This window comes from Trematomus bernacchii, unplaced genomic scaffold (assembly GCF_902827165.1).
Source record: "Trematomus bernacchii unplaced genomic scaffold, fTreBer1.1, whole genome shotgun sequence".
In the NCBI taxonomy this organism is placed as follows: domain Eukaryota; kingdom Metazoa; phylum Chordata; class Actinopteri; order Perciformes; family Nototheniidae; genus Trematomus; species Trematomus bernacchii.
Window position 1 is genome coordinate 408,413 of NW_022987622.1, and position 10,400 is coordinate 418,812.

The 10,400-nt window shown below is 42.7% G+C and overlaps 1 protein-coding gene across 1 annotated transcript in view; it reads right to left on the minus strand.

Annotated features, from left to right (window-relative positions):
• The window catches only part of LOC117484363, a 29,298-nt gene extending 19,226 nt beyond the window's left edge, over positions 1-10,072 (minus strand). The window contains exon 1 of the mRNA XM_034132822.1: positions 9,882-10,072. Coding sequence (XP_033988713.1) covers positions 9,882-9,930 — 49 coding nt within the window. The 5' untranslated portion in view covers positions 9,931-10,072. The remainder of the gene's footprint in view (positions 1-9,881) is intronic.
• Between the last annotated feature and the right edge of the window lie 328 nt (positions 10,073-10,400).

A 10,400-nucleotide genomic window follows, 5' to 3' on the forward strand; every position in this document is an offset into this window, starting at 1 on the left:
AGGGCAGGAGGTGAACTGGGACCTCTCCAAGTAGCAGTCCACACTCTATATTTAGGTCTGGTCGGGGACTTGAACCGGCGACCCTACGGCTCCCAGTCCAAGCCCCTACTGACTGAGCCAGTGCCCTAAAGGACAGGAAAGGACAAACCACTAAAAGCGTAATTGGGCCTCTTTGACAAAATGACCCCATCAGTGGTGAAAAACAAATGTTTAGTGGACAAAATAGCTGCAGTGCTCGTACAATTTCAAATATCAGTATAGCCATTAGTCACTTACACACAAAAACATGTGAAAAGACAACCAAAAACCGGCAGAAAACACGCTGTTATTGATGCAAACACACACGCGCAGTACAAATGAGTCCAGCCCCAGGACCCTGTGCAGAAGGTCAGTCTTGTGTTTTAAATTAGGAAGTATAAGGCCGGGCTCCAGCGAGCAAACATTAATTACCAGGAGCAATTACTCTGGCAGTCCAAAGGCCTCGGCTAAGGCTCATTACGGGCTTTTATTCGCAGAGTAAACATGCAAACCCCTCCATAAAGACACGCCGTTTACTACGCTTTGTGTTTGGCTTCACATCAGCCTAACCTCGGATCAGACAGTGCGAGGAGGATCACTGGAGTTCAGTTTGGCGTGAAGAACAAAAAGAGGACACAACAAGGCGCCTTCCAACTTCTTGCTTTGGAGGTCACACTAAAATCTCATTAACTAGCAGCGATATATATGTGGAGTTTCTCGAAGCCTTGTCCCGCCAAATTTGCTGGGCTGAAAATGAAGGAGAAACAGGAGGAGAGGTTTTATTTTCCCCTTGCTGGTAAAAAGCAAACAGCTGTAAAATTGCAGCAGGGTGCCGGGGGAACGAGGAACAACAAGCTGCTGTAATTGGGAAAGGACGATCTGAACAAGGCGCCTGCTTTTCATTAGGATTGTTTTACAGAGTAAATATTGTTGCTAGATGATCGACTCGTCCAACTTTCTCTATTTTCCTGGACGATCATTTAGTTAGTGTGTTTGTTTTTCTCATCGGTAATATGTTTTTCTTTTGGAAGAAGAAAAAACACTTACTGTAGAAAGTCCTTTTGTTATCGTGGCTGTTAAGCAGACAAGGAGGTATTTTTTAGGTTATTTTGCAAACATTTAAGGCCCAATTTACCAGAGATTTCAAATGGTGGGGATATACGGTGGGAGAGAAGTGCAAACAAGGTCACAAAACATTTCCATCAGGAGAAACGGAGGCCAGGGGACACTAAAGAGCGACGCACACAGCTGGGAGACCAGGGGACACTAAAGAGCGACGCACACAGCTGGGAGACCAGGGGACACTAAAGAGTGAGGCACACAGCTGGGAGACCAGGGGACACTAAAAAGTGACGCACACAGCTGGGAGACCAGGGGACACTAAAGAGTGAGGCACACAGCTGGGAGACCAGGGGACACTAAAAAGTGACGCACACAGCTGGGAGACCAGGGGACACTAAAAAGTGACGCACAAAGGTGGGAGACCAGGGGACACTAAAGAGTGACACACACAGCTGGGAGACCAGGGGACACTAAAGAGTGACGCACAAAGGTGGGAGACCAGGGGACACTAAAGAGTGACACACACAGCTGGGAGACCAGGGGACACTAAAGAGTGACGCACACAGCTGGGAGACCAGGGGACACTAAAGAGTGACGCACACAGCTGGGAGACCAGGGGACACTAAAAAGTGACGCACACAGCTGGGAGACCAGGGGACACTAAAAAGTGACACACACAGCTGGGAGACCAGGGGACACTAAAGAGTGACGCACACAGCTGGGAGGCCAGGGGACACTAAAAAGTGACGCACACAGCTGGGAGACCAGGGGACACTAAAGAGTGACGCACACAGCTGGGAGACCAGGGGACACTAAAAAGTGACGCACACAGCTGGGAGGCCAGGGGACACTAAAAAGTGACGCACACAGCTGGGAGACCAGGGGACACTAAAGAGTGACGCACACAGCTGGGAGACCAGGGGACACTAAAAAGTGACGCACACAGCTGGGAGACCAGGGGACACTAAAAAGTGACGCACACAGCTGGGAGACCAGGGGACACTAAAGAGTGACGCACACAGCTGGGACCGGTGTTTTTATATTTGCATCGTTTCTGAAGCTGCAGCGTGTTTCTGCTAATGAAATGTTTTGGACTGTTGTAGCTCGTTTGCACCTGTCGGCCACCGTAGAGGATTAAGTATGGGGGGGGCGTGTGGCGCAGTGGACTAGTGCGTTGGTGAATCAGGGGAGCACAGGTTCAAACCCCACTGCAGTCAGCATGTCGTTGTGTCCCTGAGACACTTCACCCCAAAGTGCTCCTGTGGGGATTGTCCACAGTACTGAGTATGTTAGTCGCTTTGGATAAAAGCGTCTAACAAGTGACATGTCGTGAAATGTAAAGTATAGATACTAATAAAATAAATAGCTTACAAAAACCAATCTTCAAACAATGATGTCTTGCTCTAACAGAAGAGTTAGGGTCTACTCCAGCAACATCAATAGTGTGGAGTGATTTTGCAGAGTTGTTCTATCTGTTGAGGTGACGATTCAATATTTGCAGACGAGGAGTGGACTCCCAAATATTTCCAGCTGTTTTTCTCTCCTGCAGAAATCAGTGCAGCCAACGGGCGCTTTGACAGGACGCAGGCTCCAGGTTTAATTACTCCTCAGCCATAACTCTGGACACACACCCTCGCTGACATCAGACGTCTTTCTGCCAGCGCTTACGTAACGCAGACCCACACCCTGCAGGATGACGTGGATCCCACCTCAGCATCTCAGCGCTGGGACCGAAGGAATGCTGCTCCATAACCTCAGACCATGAGAAACAGAGAGAGACGCTGCCATGTTGACGTTGGCAGGGCGAGAAACAGAGACGTATGAGAAACATTTCGGTGCAGCAGATATATCATCTCATGCACTGTCGAGACCCCTGCAATAATGTTTGGATAAAATTACGATGATGACAACTTGAGAAAGGCTATCATTTGAAACTTTTACAAAATGCTCTCATCTTTTGAATTTGAGATCTCCAAATGTAAGTTGAATGCATGGTAGGTGGGGACATATTCTGCTCTTTTTTAGGTTGATATAAGTATTCTGTGCCTCTACTCTGGAGGGAGAACAGGGATTTGAGCCTTCGCAGACCATTTACATGCACTAAAACCTATAAAACACACTACAGGAGAGGGAGATAGAATACTATGCTTTGAATTTGGCGTGAAGAAGAAAAGAGGACACAACAAGGCGCCTTCCTTTAGCTGATCCTGCTGCAGAGACTTGTCATCAGAAGCCTTGCAGATAACACCCTGAATGTATTATATGAAAGCAAGCCTCCATGTTTCCCCCCTTCTCCTCCACAGCAGATTTAAAGCCTTGGGTTTTCCCCTGAAATCTTGGGAGACAGAAAGCTTACAACATACTCCAAAGAGGCGTTCAATGACATCACCCGACACTCCATTTCAGGGCCGCATATTTGCACGACTGCATCACTCCTGACTGACAGCCATGGGAAGTGGGAGCAGAAAAACAAACTGCTTAAACATGACGGGGATGTTCGCATTAAAAGAGTCAAACACGTTCGCTTATCAAGTTGTTATCAAAGCGCTCTTCCTCTTCCTGCTCATCAGAGCTTCAAATCCAAACTGAGATGTTTGTAACTTCGGGCGGGAATCGCAGAGTCCCTGTAGTTCTAAATTAAATATTACTGCAGTTTTAAAACACTTTAGTAGAGTATTGGGTTAACGTATTGAGATGAATACCCCTTTTTTCAAATGCAAATGATGCGGTTTGTCCACATCTGTTTTATCCAATAAGATGTTTTACCTAAAAGGAGCCCCATTCCCTTTCCTGTAGTGCGTTCTATAGGTTTGTGTGCATGTCAATGGTCTGCAAAGACTACAATTCCTGTGTTTGTTTACTTCCGGAACATAGATACATCACCACGTAAAACTCTTTGCTAGCCCTCCAACAAATTGTACATTATATAGACCTGAACATCAGCAGGAGAGGACTCTTTAAAGTAGAGACACTACATACTGATATACACCTGAACATCAGCAGGAGAGGACTCTTTAAAGTAGAGACACTACATACTGATATACACCTGAACATCAGCAGGAGAGGACTCTTTAAAGTAGATGCACTACATACTGATATACACCTGAATATCAGCAGGAGAGGACTCTTTAAAGTAGAGACACGACATACTGATATTCACCTGAACATCAGCAGGAGAGGACTCTTTAAAGTAGAGACACTACATACTGATATACACCTGAACATCAGCAGGAGAGGACTCTTTAAAGTAGAGACACTACATACTGATATACACCTGAAGATGAGCAGGAGAGGACTCTTTAAAGTAGAGACACTACATACTGATATACACCTGAACATCAGCAGGAGAGCACTCTTTAAAGTAGAGACACTACATACTGATATACACCTGAACATCAGCAGGAGAGCACTCTTTAAAGTAGAGACACTACATACTGATATATACCTGAAGATGAGCAGGAGAGGACTCTTTAAAGTAGAGACACTACATACTGATATACACCTGAACATCAGCAGGAGAGCACTCTTTAAAGTAGAGACACTACATACTGATATACACCTGAACATCAGCAGCAGAGGACTCTTTAAAGTAGAGACACTACATACTGATATACACCTGAACATCAGCAGGAGAGGACTCTTTAAAGTAGAGACACTACATACTGATATACACCTGAACATCAGCAGGAGAGGACTCTTTAAAGTAGAGACACTACATACTGATATACACCTGAACATCAGCAGGAGAGGACTCTTTAAAGTAGAGACACTACATACTGATATACACCTGAAGATGAGCAGGAGAGGACTCTTTAAAGTAGAGACACTAAATACTGATATACACCTGAAGATGAGCAGGAGAGGACTCTTTAAAGTAGAGACACTACATACTGATATACACCTGAACATCAGCAGGAGAGGACTCTTTAAAGTAGAGACACTACATACTGATATACGCCTGAACATCAGCAGGAGAGGACTCTTTAAAGTAGAGGCACTACATACTGATATACACCTGAACATCAGCAGGAGAGGACTCTTTAAAGTAGAGACACTACATACTGATATACACCTGAACATCAGCAGGAGAGGACTCTTTAAAGTAGAGACACTACATACTGATATACACCTGAAGATGAGCAGGAGAGGACTCTTTAAAGTAGAGACACTACATACTGATATACACCTGAACATCAGCAGGAGAGGACTCTTTAAAGTAGAGACACTACATACTGATATACACCTGAACATCAGCAGGAGAGGACTCTTTAAAGTAAAGACACTACATACTGATATACACCTGAACATCAGCAGGAGAGGACTCTTTAAAGTAGAGACACTACTTACTGATATACACCTGAACATCAGCAGGAGAGGACTCTTTAAAGTAGAGACACTACATACTGATATACACCTGAACATCAGCTGGAGAGGACTCTTTAAAGTAGAGGCACTACATACTGATATACACCTGAACATCAGCTGGAGAGGACTCTTTAAAGTAGAGACACTACATACTGATATACACCTGAACATCAGCAGGAGAGGACTCTTTAAAGTAGAGACACTACATACTGATATACACCTGAACATCAGCAGGAGAGGACTCTTTAAAGTAGAGACACTACATACTGATATACACCTGAACATCAGCAGGAGAGGACTCTTTAAAGTAAAGACACTACATACTGATATACACCTGAACATCAGCAGGAGAGGACTCTTTAAAGTAGAGACACTACATACTGATATACACCTGAACATCAGCAGGAGAGGACTGTTTAAAGTAGAGACACTACATACTGATATACACCTGAACATCAGCAGGAGAGGACTCTTTAAAGTAGAGACACTACATACTGATATACACCTGAACATCAGCAGGAGAGGACTCTTTAAAGTAGAGACACTACATACTGATATACACCTGAACATCAGCAGGAGAGGACTCTTTAAAGTAGAGACACTACATACTGATATACACCTGAAGATGAGCAGGAGAGGACTCTTTAAAGTAGAGACACTACATACTGATATGAACCTGAACATCAGCAGGAGAGGACTCTTTAAAGTAGAGACACTACATACTGATATACACCTGAAGATGAGCAGGAGAGGACTCTTTAAAGTAGAGACACTACATACTGATATACACCTGAAGATGAGCAAGAGAGGACTCTTTAAAGTAGAGACACTACATACTGATATACACCTGAAGATGAGCAAGAGAGGACTCTTTAATGTAGAGACACTACATACTGATATACACCTGAAGATGAGCAGCATGTGTCTGTATACCAATCCCATAACCCCATCAGAGACAAACTCAGCACCATCTAGTGGAGTCATTTGTATTTATATGATAAAAGCTATTTGTTTCAAATAAGCAATGTCCCTTTCGAACTAACCGAGATATAATGCTATACCAAATTAATTTCAAATGTATTAATTTTTCTACATGAACAACATTCAAGGTTAAATATTAAGAACATAATTTACATACATTTGTGCACACTATCTGAGTCCATAAACAAGCTGCAGGCCTTTCATAAATGAGTTCTCCAAATGTGAGACAAAGAGAGAAAAAGACATTGCTTAGGCTCTTCTCCATTTTGCAGACATACTACAAAGCATGTTTTTAAGACTGGCCTCCGATCAGCTGCCACACCCCAAGGCCCTCTGGGTAATGACATCACTTCCACCAAATCTAATGTGGCATTGATTAAACTCCCCCGACACACTACGACCTCCAAAAAGACGCTCTGCATGCATCAGAGTAACAAAGAGTGTTCTTCATGCAGGAGACAGACTTAATGAAGCGTGAAACATCGGAAATGTTTTGAAGCATAAAGACATCATCGAGGGGCAGACCCTCTGACCCGCAGTCCTTATAATTTGGGAGTCTTGTGACCAGACCAGAGATGGAAGAAATACTCACATCCTTTATCAAGTAAAAGTAGAAATGCTATGGTCTTAAAAAACTCCATTATAATTGAAAGTCCTGAATTCAAAATGTCACTAAAGCATCACCAGAGAAATGTGCTTTAAGTACTGAGTATGGCTCTTTCTACGTTATCAACATTACTTATTACTTATTACTTCAAGCCAACAACCAAAAACACAATCAAAAACCATTGACTTCCAGACCAAGGGGACAGGAAGTGATGACATGCTAAGCAATTTCCGGGTTTTAGGACTCATTCCTGCATCCATTCCTTTCTATCAGTGGTCAGTTGTTTTGCATCAGAAATGATTAAAGTGTATGCAAAATGAAAATATTAGGCATAGGGGCGAAATGTTTTAATTAATAAATGAAGAGAAAAATGGTCAAATGATCCTGACAACCTGCCTTCGATCACCGTTACTGAAACGCCTGTTCGGTGTTAGCGCCTACACCTGTCTGCAGCTTAACAATATGAAATCTGTGGACGCTCATGTGTTATTTACAAACAAGGCGTACAGGACCTTCAAATCGACAGGTTTAATGACAGCTTTAACATCATGAGCGAAACAGCTAATGCTTTGCTAACTGAATGCTAACAAAACGTATATTTGTGAATACTCCAATCTTTCAGGGCTCCGTCTCCATTGTAAGGTTTTCCTTTTAAAAAACATTATCCCATGGTCCTTCTTTTGTTTTGTAGTTGGTCGTGGGATTGGCTGCATACCGACCAATGTTCAAACGTTTAAATTCATCGGATTAAAACCACTTTGCTCGCCTTACAGGTTAAATCAATATGTTGGTGGTATCCTCCAAAGATGGCAGACTTGCTGTTGTTGACGTCACATTCCCTCTACTGTATACAAACATCGATGCATTTACAGGAGGGCTTTTCCAGTATTGTGTTTATTCTTGCAGCCACTTGTGACCCTGCCTCTGGAAGATAGCACCACATTGACAGTTGGACGTGTGTGAGTGTGTGTGTGTGTGCGTGCACGTGTGCGTGTGTGTGAATAATATCACAGGTGTGTGTGAGCATAGTGCCGAGTTAGCAGACCTCAGACTGCACTGATGTTTTCCAGAATGATTTACTTTGGCAAAAAACATGCACACTACAATCAAAGACATCCTGAAGAGGTGTGCACTTTGGAAATATAAACCATTTTAGTGAAATACTGATAGATATTTAACCAAGGTACTGTTGGTTACAAGCAAGAAGACAACAACTAACCAGAGACTGGCGTGAGGCTGAGCCCCCACTAAAAGGGCAGTGGATGGAGATTATTATTACTAATTAAAATAGAGGTTTTTAAATGGGAATCATGAAGTACCAACCAACTAAAAGTGAGAGAACCTTTTTTATTATTATTTTTCATTTGTATTTCTTCTTTTTTGTAATTTTTATTATTTTTGGTTATTATTATTATGATATTTTTTATATTTAATATTATTATTATTATTATTATTATTATTATTTGTATTTATACATTTTAAGATGAATATTATTATTCAATTTTATTTTATTATTTTTTCTTCTTCTAAATACTATTATTATTTATAATTTGTATTATTAATAATAATGTACAAAATGTGTGAGCATGGTGGCTGAATTTCATCTTGTTTATTTATTTGATGTGTTTTTATTTTATATCGCTAGGGAACATGTGCAATACTTTTTGTTGAAAATACAAAAAAAACATCATAAAAAAAGTAATAAAAGTTTGAAAAACTCTGTAAACCAGATGTTTGGCGACGAAGACCCTGTTTCCCATCAGTAAAACTAACCCCTAATTACAGAGAGAAATGTTTTTCAATCAACAAAATAACCTGATTATTATGTGTGTCTCTGTATCGTGGCTTTTACTCCTCGATGGGGCGTGTCCACTCCACAGTTATTAGATTTACCGTAAATCTAATCACCGTGTGTTAGCTGCTGATGCACACGCCTTTTTATGTGCACACTGCCACCGTGTTCCCCCGTCTCATGATCGTTTCCCCTTTTAAAATAAACCTTAAAGTTATTCTCATCTCACCCCCTCTCCTCCCAAAGGTCACCTCTCTCGCCCCGAGGCTCTGCAGAAGTCGTTACACCGAGCTGATCCAGAACCAGTCATACATCACCTTGCAATTAGCAGCCTGCCCGTGATCACACACACATGATCACACACACACACGTGCACACACACACACACACAGGGAGGGAACTCTGAATCCACTGCTGTATACTGTCTATCCTTTTGACTTTGAATTCTCGTGTGCAAAGCCTTGTTTACATGCTGCTGTACCAAAAACCCAAATCTAGATCAATAAAGTGCATCTAATTAAAAAAAAAAAACTCTTTTGTGGTCAAGCAGCTCATATTTACATGGATATATCTTCCCTGAAGGCATAAACATACATACATCTGTGGTTTCATGCTTGGTTTTACCCCTTTTACACACATTCAAACATGCATTCAAACACTTTCCTGTGTTCAAGCAGCCTATATTTACATTAAATACATTCACTGGAGTCATAAAAACACATGAATCTGTTGTTTTTTGCTTGGTTTTATCCCTTTTACACACATTCAAACATGCATCAGCTCCACCCAGATGCACTGCAGGATGAAAAGCATAATTATTCCCAACTTTCCACTCCTCAGCAGAGCCTTTGTGTCTGTGTGCAGCCTCATGGCATCAAAGCAAACCCCCCCGCCAGCGTGTAAAGAAAACCCCTCAGTGTGACGTTAAATAAAATGCAATATCGCCCACGTTCAGGTTAAAAACACAAACGAAGGAAGAGCAAAGGGTTGCACACTCAACGTAAAACTCTGAGGGAACTTTTTTTAAAGAAGTTTTATGAATGAAGTTGTACTCACAGCTGAGCAGCAGAGCGCCGAGCAGCAGGGTCATCCTCCACATGGCCATCCTCTCACTGGGTCACACTGATACTGGAGAGGGTAAAGGAGTGTGTGTGAGGAGTGTGTGTGTGAGGAGTGTGTTCAGAGGTGGAGGAGGTGAGGAGTGTGTGTTTCCTGTGAGGTCTGAGTGAGGCAGGATGCAGTCTGGCTGTGTTGAGTGGCTCTTTATACGGCCCCTCTCTCTCTTTCTGAGTCCACACCCCCTCTCTAACTGCCTGCCGTTAGCCCGCTTCCCCCAGAGCAACCTCCTCCCATGCGTGTGTGAGGGTGTGTGTGTGTGTGTGTGTGTGTGTGTGTGTGTGTGTGTGTGTGTGTGTGTGTGTGTGTGTGTGTGTGTGTGTGTGTGTGTGTGTGTGTGTGTGTGTGTGTGTGTGTGCGTGCAGCGAGCAGCTCCAGATGTTAGCTGCTGATGTCCCGTTGAGCTTTATCTTAACTGCCGCTTTGTTTCCTGGAGAACATTTATCATAAAGTTTGTTT